The following is a 21,187-nucleotide window of genomic DNA, read 5'->3' as shown; positions in this document are numbered from 1 at the left end:
ACAATTTGTATTTAAATCTTTTACATTTTATGAAAAGCTAATGAAATCTGTAAATAAGTTTAAAAGAGACTTCTCTGTGTTACTAATATGAAATTTCTGAGCTTTTTCCCAGCTGATCATTTTGCCATTAAGTGTAGAGTTCCAAGATGTAAAATATGGTACAGTGACAACTTCTTTTTGGAAAGATTGCAAATGACTCTATTGTTATTTTCAGTGGTTGATGAAAAGCAAATTTTACCAACATAATTCCATAACATCAAATGAAGTTAATCAAGAGAAACAATGATCAACAGTATTCTTAAGCAACAAGTGAATACTGTACCTGATGGGATTGAATCATAAACAATAGAAAACTCTTTTTGAGTAACTGGTATTTAAAATTAAGAAAAAATCTTTTTATTATATAACTGTCTTACAATTTTAATATCATTATTGAACCAATACTCATAAAAGAGATATAACATATTTATTATTACAGATGAAATAGTTATGGGGAGAGAAATTGTTTATAAATTAAAGACCAAGAGTGCTTGTTTGTGGAAGGGTGATAGCATGGAATTTTGTCTACACTAGTGGCCAAAAGTTTTGGCACACTTACTTGTTCTTTATTTATATTTTTTCCATATTACAGAATAATAATAAACTCGTCCAAACTAAGGCATAACACAAATGTAACTGTGAGAATCATGTTGGTAAAAGCATCCAAAATAAATCAAAACTCTGTTATATTTTATTATCACTTTGACTAGAAATTGCACAACCGTACGCATGTCATTTTTTCAAGAAGCTTCTTAAATTTTCAATTTATGATGAATTTTAAAGAGTGTAGAAGGAGTTCATATTTAATCTGGGCTCTTATTGGCTGCCTTTTCTTCAATATTCAGTGTAAGTCATCTATTTCAAAATAATATTTTAAACTAAAATTTTAGTTTTCTAATAACAGAAATTAATCCGTTTGGCACAGGTATATTTTTGTCTACAAAAGTAATTTCAAGCATTTAACCATACACCTTCAGATTAAATGATTTTGAAGATCACAGTTATCATTTTAGTCAAGTGTCCCAAAACTTTTGGCCGCTAGTGTATGTTATAATTGCATATACCGTAGTAAAAGAAAGCTAAGACCACCAACTTTTGACAAAACATAACGAGAAAAGAAATATCAAACAGAAGTTTTTTTTAATGATGCTTAATCCAGTTTGTTTTGAAAGTATGATTCATGGTAGAGAAGTCCAAAAGGTTAAGGCCACCATTTTCGTAACAGAGAGATTAAAAACTTGAATAGATCATTGTCAGTTATTATAATCATAACAAAAGAATGATATTAGACATCATAACCAGTCTGAAAAGGTGTGAATGTGTTCCCTTAAAAAAAATGGAGCATTGTTTGTAAATATAATGTCTTGTGTTATTAAAAGAAAAATGTATTTAAATTTTGTGTAATATAAACTGTACCTGTCAAAATGATTTTCAGCATCCGGGATACCTTGTTATTAGTTTTGAGCGGTTATTACCGGGAATAACAAATCTGCAAATGTTGTGACTGGCCAATCAGAATCAAGGAAAAATATGATGTCATTACAAAATCTAAACATTTTAACTTTGTGGAAACTGGCTTCCATTGGGACCTTTAGCTAACGCAGAGCCCCATCATTTGGATTTTTTTATAACTTTCTGTAATAAAAAGTTGCAAAACTTAACAGTTATAAAAAAAAAACATATGTCACAAATTCTCCATGTTCTATAGACCATTTTGCAAGATGTAAACAACACTGCATGGTCCAGAAGCACTTCCTGTTTTAGTTTTTTAACACTGAACAAAATATTCATCTTTATATTAAATAATATTAGAACAAAATACAACCAATTTAGAACTGAATCAAAATGTAAAATAAATGTGAACTAAAAAAACATCAAAACAACAGAAAGTGCTTCTGGACCAGTGTTGTTTAGCCCGGCAAAACTGTGGTCCGCGGACCACTAGTGGTCCGTGTAAAGGCAAAATAAAATATAAAATAATATTTTTTTTAAGAATATGTTTTAAGAATCTGTTGTACTATGTGATAACCAGTTATAGTTTTAGTGCTAGTAAGCCTTTTTATAGGTGCAGATTAATTCAGGACTTTGTGTAGACACATTTTATTATGAGTATTATGAGTTGGTCCGCGAAAATTCTTGATTACAAATAGTGGTCCACACGCACAAAAAAGTTTGAAAACCCCTGGTTTAGCCTACATCTTGCAAACTGTATTATCTCATATAAATGTATATTATATATTTGTATATATATTATTTTAAATATGATGTGTTTTATATAGTAATAATTATTACAATATTATGTAATATTACATATATTTTTATATGTATAATATATTTTATGTTCCAGAGGGGGGCATCTGGAGTCCGTACACGTGCTTAGTGCTGGTGGCACCACTGGAATAATCGGGCTGAAACCGGTTCGCACCCGCTGCTGTGGAGAATACGATTACGTAAATGACGCAGAACTTCCCTGCGTAACTCCAAACTTCCGCTGTCCGCAGACGCATGGTGTGTTCGACTTCATGCGGTGATGCGCAGTCTGGACAGTGTATGACATTAGAGTACCGCGAGAGCGATTCGAACATTTAGCTTTCTATACGTTCTCGCGGTACTTTAATGACATACGTCAAATAATCTGCGCAGCGTCGCATGACGTCGCATACACACTGGTAAACTCGTGTGTAAAGCAACACTCCATCGTTGTACCGAGAATTGTGCAGTGCTGTCACCAAGAAAACACGCGGTTCAGATACAGGAAAAACATTTCGGAACGCAATTATATCTAAGGTAAAACCTCATACATTGCACAAGCGTCAACGGTGACTTAGCACAACCGGCTAACTGACAGAACTCAGCTGACTAGTTGTTACATCATGTATTCAGTATTAATGTGTTGCTTTTTGTATTTTACGCAAACAGTGCGGGGTGTATTACAAACTGTTGGGTTAATATCACCGTATGTGGTAAATATATGAGAGAACTTAGCATTAGCATAACGTATATTCAAATCTATTTAGTTTCTTTTTCGTGTGTTTATTAGCGTTACGCTGTATGATAGTTTGCCCTTCATAACGCATTTACCGGGTTATATACAGTATTTCATACATGAAACAGTCTTTTATGTTTGTATGTACATAAAAATGTCTTCATTCACCTCCTGTGCTGTAGACCCAGTTGTGTGCGCGTGCAGTGACAGACAGGAGAACCAGACATGATGAAGATCAGCCCTAACTCACTCTTCCTCCTCGGTCCTTAACAGACAGGTTAACTTAACATGTTCATTTCTTAAACCTCCCTGACATACTGTTATTTTGAATACTAGCCTTGCATAGTGTTTTTATTAGAACCTTAATAATATTTAATGCATGGTAATGCAGTTTTATGTTGAATTTTTTAAATTGATGTTAAGGTTTATTATTTTTTTTTTCCAATGTAGTCTGAAATCAAAGCTTTGACGTGTCAGACATCACAACGGACATAGAAGGGGTTAAAAGGAGGGAGTTGGCCTCTTCCTCTTTGCAAGCTTCATCATCATCACCTTCTCCGTCTACAATGGAGATTGTCCTGGTAAGTTTGTGGTCTCGCTGTTTGTTTTAAACTTGCATAATTGCTCAAGTGAACTGTTCTGAATGTAGTTTACATTCAAATTGATTCAACAGGTTTATCATTAACTTGCTTGGTTAATTATTTGGGAGATGTGGTAATGCTTGACGTCATGCTTTTGCTGTCTAGACTGTTGTTGATTGCATTTAGCACCAACGTGTGTTTCAATGGGTGACATTACTAACTATAACAGTGGGATGTTTCAATGGCGAATGTATACTGTATATTTATAGGGTTCATTTAAAGGGGACATATCATGAAAATCTGACTTTTTCATGTTTTAAGTGCTATAATTGGGTCCCCAATGCTTCCATCAGTCTAGAAAATGTGAAAAGATCAACTCAGTAACTTAGTTTTGGTAAACCATTCTCTGCTAGCATGTGAAAAAATAGTTCATTGAAATTTGGCTCCCCTTGTGATGTCAAAAGGGGATTTTATAATAATAACACCGCCCCTTAATCTGCATTATCCAACCACGGCACTGCCATTTAGTGCAGAGAAAGAGAGAGAAAATAATTGACAGCACAATTAAGTTTCAATTTCAACAAACCACCATTATGGCGATCAGTGTTTGCATTTTATCATTTAAAAGGACACACCCATAAAGTTGCAATTTAAACATGCTATAATAAATTATCTATTCATGAATATCAGCTGACGTCACTCACATCTCAAACTTGTCTTTCACCATTTTGAGTACCTGAAGTGGTCACAAAAGAACTAGAAGAATCTATGCCTTCAATATGTTGTGAGCATCAAAATCGCTATTTTTACAACAATAAGAAGGCTCGACACAACATGATGCTTTGCTCGAAGTATCACCTGGATCTCTACACGTGAACTTGAGCATTGAGAACATTGTTTGTGTGCACAGAGTTTACCAAAAAGAAAGGTTTTGAACAACTGATTTTGGTTTTTTTGGCGTTCGCTAGCCGCCATCTTGCCAGTCAAGATGTATCGATCTCCGAATGTGACGTAAGGAGGGAAGAGAGTAAAGATTGATAGCACCTAAAGGATAGTTCCATATAAATGCACGGATAATTTGTTGTTTTGTCGCAAGTGAAAAACAATATTGACCTTCTAGTTGAAAAAGGAGCCTCATATGAGATTCATTCATTCGCATTCGGAAATCGATTCTTTATGTCTGGCAAAGATGGCGAGCGGACACCATAACAGCCAAAGTCAGTTATACAAAACCTTTCTTTTTAGTAAACCCTGTGTACACAAACAATGTTCTCAATGTTCGCACTAATTTGTAGAGATCCAGGCGATACTTCGAGCAAAGTTTCATGTTGTGTCGCGCCTTATTAGTGTTAAAATAGTGGTAGTTCGGTAGCAGTGGACAACTAGCCTGGTCCAACCAGACTCTCGTACATTAATTTCATTTGTACAGAGAGTCTGGCCACGCTCCATTGCAAAGTGTTACTTCCATTAAGGAGGGTCCTCTGTTGAAGTTTAAAACTATTGGATCTGCCCAGAGTCACTCAGGATCTGCCAAAGCCAATCGCTAATGTGTGGTCGTGACGTATATCATGCACCGAAACCGGCCCGAAACAACAAGTCAGAATAATCAGACAAACAAAACTTAGCAAACCTGGTTCTTGCTCCGGCTTTAACTTCTGTATATTCGGCAGTTTTGCAACAACGGACCGAATAGCTTTTCTCACGTCTTTCTCCGCTGCCATTACTGAACTACAACTCAAACTGACGCACGACCTCAACGTCATCGTTCTTAGCCACCCCCATCTGTTCGCTGATTGGTCCTGCAGATTTTTGCAGGAGAAAATGAAACTCTATAGAGCAATCCCAGACGTACTACTAAAGCGAAATGAAAATTAAGCGGAAGCACGTAAGAGGGCGGAGCCAGGCTAGTGGACAACGGCTGGAAGAACACATCAGGGATCGAGTAGGCATCACACCCTAACCAAGATATTTTTTTTTAAGTAGCATTTCTCTTCATAACAGTCGAGGTGCGAAATGTTGTCTTTCGTAGCCATTTCCCGTATCCGTAAAAATCATAGACAGTAAAAGATAAGAAATCCGTAAATCGTAGCAAGCTAGCCATTGCTTGTTAGTAGCCTACTGGTACTCAAGATGACAGCAGGCAACTGGAATGACGTAAAAGGTCACATGACTGATATTCATAAATATGGTATTTTGAGCTAAAACGTCACATATACTCTGGGGACACCAAAGATTTATTTTACATCTTAAAAAAGTCTTGTTAAATGTCTTCTTTAAATATTTGGGATAGGGTCATTCATGTCCAAAGTGTCCCATTTTACTTGAGTTCACCCCAAATATCTAATACATTTCCAACTGCAAATAAGTCGTATAAAATAACACTTATTTTACAAAATGTCTCAGTAATATTCAAAAATACATTTTGCATGATCATTTGGGAGAGCTATTAGGCAAGGCAAGTTTATTTTTATAGCACATTTATATTCATATCCAGATTTAAAGTGAATTTCTGTTAAATAGCCAAGCAGAGACACTTACAAGCTGATATGTTATCTCAAAATGGCCATACATTAGCTGATACATTGCATAAAGATCTGTACTGCGTTACATTTCTTTGTTGTGCATCCCTGCTAAACCTTTTTTGGAAATTTAATCTTCCATGACCCACATAATATTTCCTCCACACAAGCTCACGTGCATATTCATATAAGCTGATATACATGTATGCCTTCAGCAACTGCATGACTCACACCATCGCCATTGCTAAACTAACCCGGGAGAGAAATACAAATGTTTAGGTACGAGGCTGCGATGAGCACGGAAAAGCAACGGCAAGCGCGGAAGGTTGTGGATTAAGCCATTGAATCCTCTGCAGTGGGTGGGAGGGGGGCGAGAGAGATTGTGTTGGAGAGGGAGAGAGAGATGGGTCTTATTCTGTCATGTGCTGTTAGAGGCAACAGAAAGAGTGAAAAAAGAGATGCAGGAGCAAAAGGACCCTCAGCCTAAATCTGCCAACAGCCTGGGAAAGGTAGGGCAGATAGTCAGTGCCTCAATGTGTGTATCCGTGGCATTTCTATAGTGTGTTATTGTTGTTTGTGTATATCTGGACAGCTGTGTGCGTCTGGCGGTATTCATGCTTCTGTATGAATCACAAGGCTCAGAGGAGACTGTCGGTAGTGCTTAAGTCTCGATGTGCATGTCAGTATGCTTGTGTTGTCTTGTTTGCGTGTTTCCGTACGTGTTGGGTGTAAATCACGATCAATTTGTTTTAAGTGAATCTGTGTGTACGTGTGGTCGGGCACACTTACACACTGTGCTGTTTGTTTCATTTGCACACTTTTTGATGCAAATGACAAAGCGTATTGTAAGGTTTTTGGTGTCCAGGTTGGATATTCTTTGCTTGAGAATTTAAGAATATCCTTTTATCTGGGGTGTCAGTGTTGGTCACCTTAGTATTTTTAATGTTGCTAAAACTTTATTACTGATGCAGGTCAGGTGTTGCATATATGGCTTCTTAAAGTCCCCATGAACAGGAAGTCGAGATTTCCTTTACTTACGTATTGTGACTAGGGATGTGCATTTATGGCTTTTTTTATTTCGATTAATCCATAGGTCTGAAAAACGAGTACTTTGTTAACTGGGGGGCGGCACAATCGAAGGAGCGGTGCGTACGCGTCATGGTGAAAATTATAATATTTTTATTGAAAAATTCAAATAAAACTTAATTTTCAAGAAACTATGACAGAAAAATTAACACATTCTAGATTATTAATGAATTAAATGTTTTTACATGGTTGTTTTTACTAGTGATGCACCGATGTATCGGCCGCCGATATTAATCGGCCGATTTTTGATGAATTTGAAACCATCGGCATATCGGCAGTAGCACGAGAAGGGCCGATACCGATTGTTTATTAATTAACTGCATAAAGAAATCCATTATATGTAAAAAATTTGTTAATGTTGTTAATAAAGTAAATGCTGAATATCAAAAACCACCTTTGAAGGTTGTCATGCTGTCTTATTATATTTGTTTTAGCTTAATTTGTGCCTCCCTTAATATGTTGGTCAGTTGAATGTTAATTAGATCCTTATTTATTTCTGATGCAGAAATAAATAAGCTGATAGACCCACTTTATAGTATTGTATACAAGTGTTTAATATCGGCATCGGTATCGGCCAGAAGTTGTCTGTTTAAATCGGTATCGGTATCGGCCCAAAAAAATCCTATCGGTGCATCCCTAGTTTTTACTATTAGGCGGGACTAGAGTGGCTATTCTGACCGTTGCGATGACCTCATTCATATCAATACCAGTGACGCATGTGGTTAATATTAAATATCTTTGATATAACTCACAGCAAACTGACTTTTGGAGGGGGCGGAGTTAACAGAGGATCCCCCAAGTCGTCTAGCTGACGTCATCAGAGCATTCAGATTTTGATTAAAGTTTATGAAGGCATATGAATTGTAAAATAATAATGACCCACACAGTAAATTGTTTATAATATTCCATTAAAAAATAATAAGAGTCAGATTTGATTTCATGGGGACTTTGAGGTGCTGAATTGTGTTCTGCCACATCTTCTGATATTTCCATTCATCTCACAATCATTTAACTTCTCCTCTGCATTCATTCATTTCCTTTCTATCTGTTTTTATTATTTTCTACCTCTGACCTTCCCTTCAGTCCTTGTCTTCTTAAACATAATCCTCTGGGGTTGTTTTGTCAGGCTCATCCTGCCTTGAAGGCCTTTATGTGTGGCTCTCTCAGTGGCACCTGCTCCACTTTGCTCTTCCAGCCTCTGGATCTGGTGAAGACCAGACTGCAGACCCTCCAGAACAACATGCACCCGGGGTAAGACGTCACTTACAGTTATGACTACCATGACAACCTTTACTGATCCTCACTGACCAGACCACATCTAGACAGAAGTGTATTATAATTATTAATGCTGTGATGGTAAATATAAACTTTTATTGTTATATAAAATGCATTATTCTTTTTTGTAATCTTAACATGACATTTACGCTAAAAGTGAAATCTCATGATTCAGATGAAGACTTATAATTTAAGTGAATTCAGCTATCACAATTATAATGTATATAATATATAAAAAATGGAGACTTAATGTTTAGCAACCTATCATAAAAATGACTGATGCGACTTATACTCCGGAGCAACTTATAGTCCTGAAAATACGGTACTTGATATTATCCACCATTGGAAAACAGATATGAATGATACCTCAAATCGTATGGCTAAGGTTTTTATTACTTCTTTAAGCAGTAAGACTCTTTGGCAATATCATACAACACCACTAGCATGTCAGAAACATACAAAAATCTCAATACTACTATTTGTGAGATATGATTGTTTTTTTTTTGCATTTTTTTAGGGCCTCCATGTTTGTTCTCTCTGTTCATGGTAACGTGACCATTTCTATTTCTGTCGTCCTTTCTTTGTCTCTCAGTGCTCCTAAAGTGGGGATGATTACAGTGTTTTTCAACGTGATCCGCACAGAGAAGCTGCTCGGCCTGTGGAAGGGGGTTTCACCGGTCAGTTATATTACATTCACATTAAAGCATTTAGCAAATGGTTTTATCCAATGTGCAACTAAGAGATGCATCCCAAAGTGCCAATGATCATCAACATATGCTGAAAAAATTACGGAAAAGATGTTTCTTGTAGATGTTTCTTAATTTTTGTGAGGGATAGGAAAATGATGAAGTAAATGATGAAAGCTTATTTTTCCTTTTTATTTGGTCTCCTCTTTTTGTTTGATCTCACATACAAAAAGCTGATTCATGTGTTCTGCTCTTCACTGAAGTGCAACTGTGTAGACCTTTGTCAGAGCAGACGCCATATTTCATAGGCGAAAACAAACAAGTCTGAGAGGGACTGGGCCCGGTTGCATAAAGCACCAAGTTTTTCCCTTAAGTATGACACTTAAGGGGTAAATTCCCCTTAACTACTGTAAGAGAATAATTAAAGTGTTTTGCATATAATCCCTTAAATGGTTCTCTTAGGTAAAGGTAATCGTAAAGTGTTTCATGACAGCGACCCCGGTTTGTTGTTATAAAATACTATTGTTGCCATGGAGACGCAACAGAAAAAACGTAAGGGTTTTTCTGCAACACCCTTAATTTTAAGGGAAACATAAGGGTGAACTTAAGGGAAAATTACACTTAAGGTGCTTTATGCAACCGGGCCCAGGTGTCTATTCTTTATGTCAGTGTTGTATAGGGTTGCAAAGTTTGGACATTTTGGAAATATTCCAGTTAGAAACTTAAGGAATTAAAAGAAAATATTTGTAAATGTTGTTCAATTTTTATACTGTAATACTTACAATTCCTCCACATCCGACTCATCTTTATCCGTTGGCAAAAATTCCCAAATATCCCCATGTAATTTCCATAGAAAGTTTCCAAAATTTCCTAAATTTTGCAACCCTAGTTTCGTATCTTGGTTTGTTGTATATATTGGTCTAGGAATAGTACTAGTTTAAAGTCACATGCCTGCCTTTCAGTTGAAATTAATATGTAAATGCAAAAGGGTGATTTTCACGAAATCCAGATTTAGAAGGTGTCCAGCATCAGAATTTTTAAAAAGCCCTTGAAGCCATTTTTTTGCACATATAAGATTAAGATCTGAACTTACTGTAACCATTATTTTTAGAGGATTTAAAAAATATTTCCTATAATTATTTTAGATTATCATTATCAAAAATTATCATTACTGCAACATGATATTATATTAAATATATGCATTTACAAACTTATGTTCTAAAAATGTTTAGGTACTATGACAAACAAAGTTTCAACTTTTATCTGGAAAGAAAAAATAAGAACTGCTTACCTGGTAGCCATCTTGAGTGTCACAGTCAATTATGTCCCTTCCAACTATTTAATTTTATTTTTATTTTTATTTTTTAAAGGGTTAGTTCCTTGAGGGCTTAAACAATGATTAAAAATTGTTGCGGAGGATGAGAAAATTGGTCTTGGACACATTTATATTCCTTATTATTGTCTCTACATTTACCAATGATCACCAAATACCTCATGTTTCTTTACTGTTAATGTTTATAGTATAACATGCACTGAAGCTTTTTATTTTTTAGATTATTTAATTATAAATATTTTCATGTCAAAGAACCCAAATCCAGTCATGGACACGTTGCGGTAATGAAAAATTTCCCCTTAAATGTGGAAAAAACAACAAAATTTGTTTATATGATGTCATTTGAAATCATGTGCAAAATAGTACATGAAGAGATGTTTGTAACTGTATGCTTTTTATTTTGATAGCATTTACTTTTTTTATCAAAATATTTCATGACACACATCGCGAGGCTCAGCGTCTCTCCAGTTTTTGCAATTTTGCAGTATTATTCCTGCTCATCTCGGGTCTGTTCGTACTGAACAGCTTTGCTTTAACATCATACACCCGACAGGAGCTTTTGGATATCGGTGAGGACTTTACCAGCAGTTTTATCACCAATCTTCGACTCATCCCTGAGATCGCTAGAACAACCGAGGCTTCGCACTCTACCCAGCCGGGCGGAAGTGCTCGCAGGCGGCGTCGAGATCGTAAACAAAGGCGGGGGAAGCGCGGAGGTCTAAGAGCCAAGCTAAAGCTAGCACCGCTCCGGCTCTCTTTACCCAGCATTTTCCTCGCTAATGTGCGGTCACTGGTGAACAAAATGGATGAGTTACGACTCCGCATCACCCACAGTAAGAGACTTATGGACTGCAATATCATGGTTTTCACGGAAACATGGCTACACAGCGACGTACCCAACAATGCTATTGAGCTAGCAGGACGCCACACGCTCCGGGCAGATAGAACGGCAGATGACTCCGGCAAGACAAGAGGTGGTGGATTGTGCATTTATGTCAACAAAGCTTGGTGTACGAACACTGTCATTGTTGGGAGACACTGCTCAGCTAACCTAGAGTTTCTCATGGTTAAATGTAGACCTTTTTATCTGCCACGGGAGTTCACTTCCACCATAATAACCGCAGTCTATATTGCACCAGATGCTAATGCCAAGCTTGCTTTGAACGAACTTCATGCAGCCATTAGTAAACAACAGACTGCTCACCCAGAGGCTGCTTTTATTGTCCCGGGTGATTTTAATCACTGCAAATTAAAAACAGTACTCCCCAAATTTCACCAGCATGTTTCCTGCCACACCAGAGGAGACAAAACTTTGGATCATGTTTATACAAACATTAATGAAGCTTACATCGCGAGCCCCCTCCCCCACCTCGGACAGTCTGATCACCTTTCTTTGTTTCTCACCCCTAAGTATTCACCCCTCATCAACCGTGTGAAGCCATCAGTGAGGACCATCAAAGTGTGGCCAACTGGAGCAGACTCTTTACTTCAAGGCAGGTTTCAACACACTGACTGGAGTATGTTTGCTTCACAGGCGGCCTGTGGCTCTCACACTGACATTGATATCTACACCTCCTCTGTACTGGATCACATCAACTCCACCATTGACAGTGTAACAACAGAAAAACAGATAACAACATACCCTAATCAGAAGCCATGGATGAACAAGGAGGTTCGACTTCTGCTGAAAGATCGCAACGCTGCCTTCAGGTCAGATGACGCTCAGGCCTACAGTAAATCCAGGGCTAACCTGAAAAGGGGCATCAAAAAGGCCAAGTACTGCTACAAGCTGAAGGTAGAGGAACACTTTTCCAACTCTGACCCCCGACGTATGTGGCAGGGCATCCAGATCATCGGTGACTACAAGTCAAGCAACTCCACACCAACAGTCACGGACGTCTCCTTCCTTAACGAGCTAAATGACTTTTATGCTCGCTTCAACAGCGACAGCAAGGAGACGGCCACCAAAATCTCACCCTCAGCAGACCACCAACCCCTTAAACTCACCCCCTCAGATGTCCACACTGCACTGAGCCGGATCAACGCACGCAAGGCTGCTGGCCCGGATGGCATTCCCGGACGTGTGCTTAGGGCATGTGCAGAGCAGCTTGCAGGGGTCTTCACAGACATTTTCAACCTGTCCCTCACCCAAGCAACTGTGCCAACATGTTTTAAGTCCACATCCATTGTGCCAGTACCGAAACACTCCTCCCCAACGTGCCTGAATGACTATCGCCCCGTAGCACTCACCCCCATCATTATGAAGTGCTTCGAGCGACTGGTCCTAGCACATCTCAAAGACTGCCTCCCACCCACACTGGACCCACACCAATTTGCTTACCGCAGAAATAGGAGCACAGAGGATGCAGTATGCACAGTGCTGCACTCTGCACTCACACACCTGGACAATAACAACACGTATGTTAGGATGTTGTTTGTTGACTTCAGTTCAGCATTTAACACCGTCATTCCCTCCAAGCTGACCACAAAACTTGGAGACCTGGATATCAACACCTCCCTCTGCAACTGGGTTATGGACTTTCTGACCAACCGGCCTCAGCATGTTCGGTCAGGTCACACCCACTCCACCACCATCACACTTAATACTGGCGTACCACAGGGCTGTGTGCTGAGCCCATTCCTCTACTCCCTTTACACCCACGACTGCAAGCCTGTGCATGGATCCAACTCCATCATTAAGTTTGCAGATGACACCACGGTGATTGGCCTCATCAGTGACAATGATGAGACTGCCTACAGGGAAGAGGTACAGCACCTGGCCACATGGTGCGCTGACAATAACCTGATCCTTAACACCAATAAGACCAAGGAGCTCATTGTGGACTTCAGGAAGAAGAATGGAAGCACGCATGACCCCATCCACATTAACGGGCTGGCTGTTGAACGTGTCTCCAGCTTCAAGTTCCTGGGAAGCACCATCTCGGAGGAACTGTCCTGGGCCATAAACACCTCCAGCCTGGTCAAGAAGGTTCACCAGCGCCTTTTCTTCCTCAGGACACTGAAGAAGAACCAGCTGTCTTCATCCATCCTGGTGAACTTCTACCGGTGTGCGATCGAGAGCATCCTGACCAGTTGCATCACAGTCTGGTATGGGAACTGCTCAGTGGCTGACCGCAAAGCACTGCAGAGGGTGGCGAAAACTGCCCAGCGCATCACAGGGACACCACTTCCTGCTCTTGAGGACATCCAGAGGAAACGCTGTCTACGTCGAGCTCGCAGCATTCTCAAGGACTCCTCTCACCCTGACCACGGACTGTTTAACATCCTCCCCTCCGGGAGGCGTTTCAGGATCCTCCGAACAAGGACCACAAGATTCAGGAACAGCTTTTTTCCCAAAGCTGTCTCCTTGCTGAACTCTGCCCTCTGACACCCCTCAACACCCCCCACACCACACATAGACTCCTCGCCCTCTTCAACACTCTGATTTATTTATTTATTCACAACAAGAAAAAAAAAAAAAAAAACAGTAACTTGTTACTACTTGCACTACTGTCTGTTCATCCAGGAACACTGTATAATCCATTTGCACATTGTAATATTTTCTATGCACTTTACTGTCCATTGCAATACTGTAAATTATGTTCATAGTTCTGCCTATAGTGTACATACACTTTTACATAGCCCATCTGTATAGTATGTTCATAGTACACCTATCTGTATATCGTGCTTATAGTATTTAATATCTGTAGATTATGTCCATAATACTTACCTGTATAGTTATTGTACATATTATAGACCTTTATTCTGTACTTACTGCTTATTGCACTTTTGGTTAGATGCTAACTGCATTTCGTTGCCTTGTACCTACATGTGCAGTGACAATAAAGTTGAATCTAATCTAATCTAATAAGTCTAATTTCACAAGAATCACCCAAAGTTAAATCTGGGGCCTTATTACATTAGGAAATGAAATTAGGAGATATGATTACTCATATACAGCATGATGGCAGTTGCACCACAGCTATGAAAACAACAGAAAAAGCACCAAATTTAGGCGGGTTTTTTTGTTCATGTTACCCACACAACACAAATCACTTGCTCAGTCTTTTCTCATTGGACAGTGATGTTAGAGAAGCTGTGTATCTGAAGAAGTAATATGACAATTATTTTTAACTTGCATATAGTGCTGGTGTTCTGTCTGTGATTTTTCCCATATGTGTTAAAAATATTAGGAATGGGAAAAAATATTGATTCTCTGATTTAATTTTCGATTTACTGAAACAATATTGAATAGGCTTTATGCCCAGCTGCACTACTTCCTGAACTTCAACCAGCTCCTTGTTTCCTTTCTGCCATTATTGGACAAACTGATTAATCCAGGTGTGTCTGATTATTGTTGTTGTGACTACTGAGGTCAGGCACACTTGGATGAATCAGTTTGTCCAATAATGGCAGACAGGAAACAAGGAGCCGGCTGAAGTTCAGGAAGTAGTGCAGCTGGGCATAAAGCCTATTGCTTGTGATACATTCATGTCTATAAACTGTTTATATTAAAACTAAACTTGGTAACAACTTCTCATTGGTTAAAGGGACACTTCACCCATTTGCATTAAGCTTTGTATAGTTAGAACCCCAGTTATGTTTTTGAATGGTCATGCATCATTTCCTCAGTTGCCACTGAGACAGGAGAAATACAGATTTCAGTGTTGCACTTCCTTCTTTCAATTATGTAAAAATCATAATTTTGCATCATTGAACGAAGAAAGTCCAATATCTTTGTTGAGGGAGTGAGACTACAAACACCCCTTGGCTCGTTCAAAAAGGCACCAAATTCTAAATGTATGTTACATTTCGACTACAAATATGATCCACTTTTAATAAAGATTAATGTTTCTATGGGTGAAATGCTCCTTTAATATAAAATAGCTCTCACTTCTGTCTTACTGTTTGTCTCTCTTGTCTTTCTGCAGTCATTTATGCGTTGTATTCCTGGCGTCGGGATTTACTTCAGCACATTTTACTCGCTGAAGCAGCATTTCTTCCAGGATGGGTCTCCGAATGCAGGAGAGGCGGTGTTGCTAGGTGCAGGTGCCCGGTGCGTGGCAGGCGTGGCCATGCTGCCCTTTACAGTCATCAAGACTCGGTTTGAGGTGAGGGTCACAGCTTTTGTTTATAGTATATTTAGGGTTTTTATTTATTTTATTAGTATATGTGTTTGCCTTGGGAAACAAACTCGTGATGCACAGAGGTGGAAAGTAACGAATTACATTTATTCACGTTAATGTAATTGAGTAGTTTTTTGTGTACTTTTACTTTTTTGAGTAGTTTTAAAAATCTGTACTTTTACTTTTACTTAAAGGAATATTCCATTTTCTTAAAAGAAAACTCCAGATAATTTACTCACCACCATGTCATCCAAAATGTTGATGTCTTTCTTTGTTCAGTCCAGAAGAAATTATGTTTTTTGAGGAAAACATTGCAGGATTTTTCTCATTTTAATGGACTTTAATAGAGCCCAACATTTAATACTTAACTCAACACTTAACAGTTTTTTTCAGCGGAGTTTCAAAGGTCTATAAACGATCCCAAACGAGGCATAAGGGTCTTATCTAGCAATACGATTGTCATTTTTGACAAGAAAAATAAAAAATATGTACTTTTAAACCACAACTTTTCATCTAGGTCAAGTCCAGCGCGACCTAACGTAAATGCGTAGTGACGTAGGGAGGTCACGTGTTACATATATAAAACGCACATTTGCGGACCATTTTAAACAATAAACTGACACAAAGACATTAATTAGTATCAGTTGACATACAACAACGTAGGAACGGTCCTCTTTCAAGACGCTTGTAAACACTGGGGCGGAGTTTCGCGTTCGTCCTCTGTGACATCATGACGTATTGCGTGGGGTCAGCTGGGCATCACGACCGGATCTGGACAAGAAGTTATGCTTTAAAAGTGTATATTTGTTATTTTTATTGTCAAAAATGACAATCGTTTCACTAGATAAGACCCTTATGCCTCGTTTGGGATCGTTTATAGTCCTTTGAAACTCCGTTGAAAAAAACCGTTAAGTGTTGAGTTAAGTATTAAATGTTGGGCTCTATTAAAGTCCATTAAAATTAGAAAAATCCTGCAATGTTTTCCTCCAAAAACATAATTTCTTCTCGACTGAACAAAGAAAGACATCAACATTTTGGATGACATGGTGGTGAGTAAATTATCTGGATTTTTCTTTTAAGAAAATTGACTAATCCTTTAAGTATGTTTTGTTTAAAGTATTGTAGTTCGCTAGATTTTAAATCATATCCATTACTGGGGGGGGGAACGCGCAAAAAGAACCATGGAGACGGATGAGACAGGCACGCGCTAATGCAGACCCACCTCAATTCAATTCTCATGACTTTCCACTGACGTGAAGCGATTGCTTCATTCCTATGAAAGGTAGGATTCATGCTCGAATACGGAATTCCCGCAGGGTTTTTAACGCTCATTTGCATGACGCTTTTTTAATACCATGCGCATTATCTAGCAGCTTCGCATCAAGTCAAACACAACTTCAGAACGTCCTTGAGAATGCGCAGGTCTTTAGACATTGCAGAGAGAGAGAGAGAGAGAGAGAGAGAGAGAGAAGAATAAAGGTCTTAGACATCAGGTACCCAGGTCAGGGAAGCTAGAAGACAATAAACGTGTCAAAAGTATATAGCCATGGCCCTCATCTCATTATATGCTCATTTAAACTATATATAGTTTAATAAAATAATGTATGTTACCAGCAATACATCAATTACAACCTTACTGTAGTGATTGTATTTACTAGCTGCTGACCACCTTTAAAAGTGCATAACTCACATGTAAAAATCATTAAACAATTCCATAAATGTTTCTTAGTTTAAAAAAGCTTTTTATTTTATTAACTTTTTCTTATTGCACTTTAATTGTAAAGATGTTCCTACAATTAAAAACAACTAGTTTGAGATTTATATTCCCTTGTCGTTTTTGAACTATACTAGAATCCTCCACCTCTCCCCGCTGTAAAAAAAAGTAACTTTTACTCTGAGTAAATTTAAAATGACTTACTTTTTACTTTTACTTGAGTAGATTTTTAGACCAGTAACTTTACTTTGACTTAAGTAAAATATTATTAAAGTAACTTAACTTTAACTTGAGTACAATATTTTATTTCTCTTTCCACCTCTGGTGATGCATTTATTTACTTTTTGTGTTTTTCAGAGTGGCCGATACCACTACAAAAGCGTAGCTGGAGCTCTTAAAAGTGTGTGTCAGAACGAGGGTCCAAAGGCTTTGTATTCTGGGCTCACGGCGACTTTGCTCAGAGATGCTCCATTCTCTGGTATATATGTGATGTTTTACAGTCAGGCGAAAAAGTCCCTACCACAGGGTGAGTTACATTTTATTTGATCACATGCTTGTAGCTTGCAAATGAAAATGGGTAGCTAATGTTACAGAACATTTTATATGATATGTCATTTTGTTTTTGCTATTAAGAAGGATTTGCCATTGTCTAATAATGTCTCTCTCTCTATTTCTCTCTCTCTCTCTCTTTCTATCTCTTTCAGAGATCAGCTCATCGTCTTTTGTACCTGTGGTTAACTTCAGCTGTGGAGTAGTTGCTGGTATTTTGGCCTCTTTGGCCACTCAGCCAGCAGACGTGATAAAAACTCATGTGCAAGTGAATCCACAACTGTATCCCAGGACCAGCGATGCTGTGCGCTTTGTTTATTCTGTAAGTATCAGACAATAGGTTATTCTTTACTTAACATTAAAATTATTTTCTTGACTTTAGTCAGCTTTATGAACATTTGTTTAAATGTAAAATCAGTAATGAGTTCACCCTTTTTTTATATTGCAAAAATTAAATGCATTGTGAATATTGTTTGTGACCCTAACCGTGAAATCCAAGCTAAAGTCTCAGTCAAGAGCATTAAAGGTCACCTAATATGGCAATTTTTCTATATTTAATATTATTTTAAGGTGTCCACAGAATGTGCCTGTAAAGCTTCAGGTCCAAATACCCTGTAGATCATTTATTATACCATGTTGAAAAGGCTCATTTTGGGGTGTGCAGGAAAAGTGCCGTGTTTGTGTGTGTCTCTTTAAATGCAAATGAGCTAATGCGCCCCTCCCCGTTTACTGTTATGTATACCGAAAATAAACACCATTTTTAATTAGACAATCACCTTACTATGATTATGTAAAGAAGATTTAAAATGATGACCTATGGCTTTAGGACACATAATTATGTTCAAACAACATATCAAAGTGAATTTCTCATAAAAATTCTAGACTTTTTAAGCACACATGCTAAACGGTTCACTATAAATGCTTATATCTTCTGTATGTGAATGTTGATTCACACCAAAATGCTTTTTTGCATAGTTATGTTTGACACATGAAAACGTCTCGGGTTACGTATCTTACTGTTGTTCCCTGAGAAGGGAACGAGGCGCTGCACCTCCATTGCCATACTTCCTGTGTCCCTGTAACTCCGTCTTTGGCGATATTTTTAGATTCCTATATGCTTCCTGTCTTCCGAGTCACCCTGCCTTTGTCCTTAAGCCTTACCATTGGTTGAATTTAATATACACATTTAGACGCACTTACCCCTACGTCCACAAAGTGTCACCGCATTGACGCACCGCAAGTTCCCTCGAAAGGGAACTGTAACAATGTATCTTAAAAGTTGCTCTCACTTGAAATGTGTCCCCACATTTAGTCTTTGAATATGAGGGTATTGACCTAGAAAGTCATTGAATGGTCCTTCGATTTGAAGTTAACACAGGTGTGGGAAACCTGTATTAGGTGACCTTTAAAGTCCATATATGATATCAAGGTTATAATTTAAATTACATTATGTAGGATGATTTTATGTAAAAAACAAATAAAATCACTTTTCCTTGGTCTTCACAAGCAGGGTGACACAAATATATTCATTTTTTTACATTCGTTCTCTCTTTTTGTTACAGGAACATGGCCTGAGTGGGTTTTTTCGGGGAGCGGTTCCTCGTTCGATGAGGAGAACCCTCATGGCTGCGATGGCCTGGACGGTGTACGAGCAGCTGATGGCCCGCATGGGCCTGAAGTCCTAAAGTCGCCTTCTGCACGTTATCTGTGGACTTTCATACTGTGTTTGTGTGTGTCAGTTACAGAGAGCCTTTGCAGATAACGGCAGACAGATTTGGTGAAAACGAAAGCAAGCAGAGCTGGCTAAGCTACCGGCGAAAGAAGAGTCATGTGTCCGTGTGTGTTTGTATTTTTTAAGTGCAGTGAGTCGTGACACCTTGTGACACCTCTGACATTGACATTCCTGAATCATCGTGTGAGTTTGTCAGACTGTTTCCGTCCACATTTTCAGAGTGATGTCTTCGCTGAAACATACCAATGAGAGACGGACAGCTCACATGAAAGTCCCGCTGGCACTTTTGCCAGCCAGCATTTGCCAACAATGACTCTGTGGGCATCTTAACTTGAGCCTTTTCACTTCAGTTGAAAATCCTTTTAGTGTAGAATGAGACTTTATAAAGACATGTTGATCAAATCCTCCAGCGCTCAGACAATCAGACAGAGAACCTGAATTAACACCACATGACTTACCCATAGACCCCGGTATTGACTGATAATTTTGCATCTCAATGCGATGATTTGTGCTATGCTGCTGGTCTTTGGTGCGGATGTTTGGAGAGACTGTGAATTTAAATCGCTGGTTTTATTTTCTTTTACATAACCTCGCCTGAAATGAACAACAGTTTCCAGGGTTCAGACAAAGCAAGGGTTTTGCCTGATCAAGAGTTTCATCAGGATAAAGATTAAAATGATCATTTGAAATGGAAAGTATCCGTGATGTTTGCAAGTGTGTTGTCAACTTTGATTGATGTTGTTTTGTGTAAATCTTGCTGTAAGACACCATTGGTGTATTGTGCAGCCAACATAGGGTGAATCTCAAGATACCTGAAGAACTAATAGTAATATTTAATCTCCAAAATCATAAAAAAACTTATTTTGGCATTATTACATTAATCTCAAAATGCAAAAAAATCAGTCATAAAATTGGTTCATAAGCTTTGTGCACATAAATTCAGGTTGATCTGGACAGTTTTTTAAAAACTCAAAGTCAGAAAACCTAATTTGAATTTGGTTTTGCAAAGAAATGTGACGTTTTATAATGAGGTACACCCTGTACGCCTTTGGGTTTGTTAGTCTTTATGATGATATTTTGCCTAAAAACACTTTTTCACACAATCGTGCTTTAAGCGTGAGTTTATGTTAAGTGGAGGTTCATATTAAAGTATGTAACCTAACTAGGTTTATATGTGTGTTGAGATGAGTTAATTAAACTGGATCACACTACATAGATCTATACATCATAGTTTGTTAAAGCACTTTAATTTCTGTGAAGTGAACTCTATTGAAGCTGAAACTGGTTGGTGTGTGTATGTGTTGATCAAACATTGCTGTCTGTGCTTTGTGCTGTATTGTGAAGATATTCTGTTGCCTTCACACAATCAGTATTGTATATTCAGCATTTCTTATTGTTAATATTTTGTGTGTGAAAATACTTGCACATGCAAATGTTGTGCCTATGTTAAACAAATAAATAAATCTGCCCCATTTTTTAATTAAATGTAGTGAGGCTTTGGTTATTCTATAAACAATGATAAAGTAAAATGCTTGGTATGACCCCACACTGTTTACAATAA

General features: G+C 38.1%; 1 protein-coding gene across 3 annotated transcripts; it reads left to right on the top strand.

Annotated features, from left to right (window-relative positions):
- The first annotated feature begins 2,566 nt into the window (after window positions 1–2,566).
- Window positions 2,567–21,111, top strand: slc25a38b (solute carrier family 25 member 38b). Of its 3 annotated transcripts, XM_073815338.1 has the most exons (10): window positions 2,567–2,826; window positions 3,208–3,302; window positions 3,476–3,606; window positions 6,558–6,634; window positions 8,338–8,462; window positions 9,079–9,163; window positions 15,437–15,616; window positions 17,703–17,871; window positions 18,050–18,216; window positions 19,457–21,111. In XM_073815338.1, the coding sequence occupies exons 4-10, from the start codon at window positions 6,584–6,586 to the stop codon at window positions 19,577–19,579; spliced, it is 900 nt and encodes a 299-aa protein (XP_073671439.1). In that variant the 5' UTR covers window positions 2,567–2,826; window positions 3,208–3,302; window positions 3,476–3,606; window positions 6,558–6,583; the 3' UTR covers window positions 19,580–21,111. The 3 variants fall into 3 exon arrangements, with proteins under 3 accessions (XP_073671439.1, XP_065149795.1, XP_065149796.1); XM_065293723.2 differs by lacking the exon at window positions 6,558–6,634 and having other exon boundaries at window positions 2,636–2,826; XM_065293724.2 differs by lacking the exons at window positions 2,567–2,826; window positions 6,558–6,634 and adding an exon at window positions 2,877–3,002.
- The last annotated feature ends 76 nt before the right edge of the window (window positions 21,112–21,187 follow it).

This window comes from Paramisgurnus dabryanus, chromosome 7 (assembly GCF_030506205.2).
Source record: "Paramisgurnus dabryanus chromosome 7, PD_genome_1.1, whole genome shotgun sequence".
In the NCBI taxonomy this organism is placed as follows: domain Eukaryota; kingdom Metazoa; phylum Chordata; class Actinopteri; order Cypriniformes; family Cobitidae; genus Paramisgurnus; species Paramisgurnus dabryanus.
This window is presented reverse-complemented; position numbering and strand designations above follow the sequence as displayed.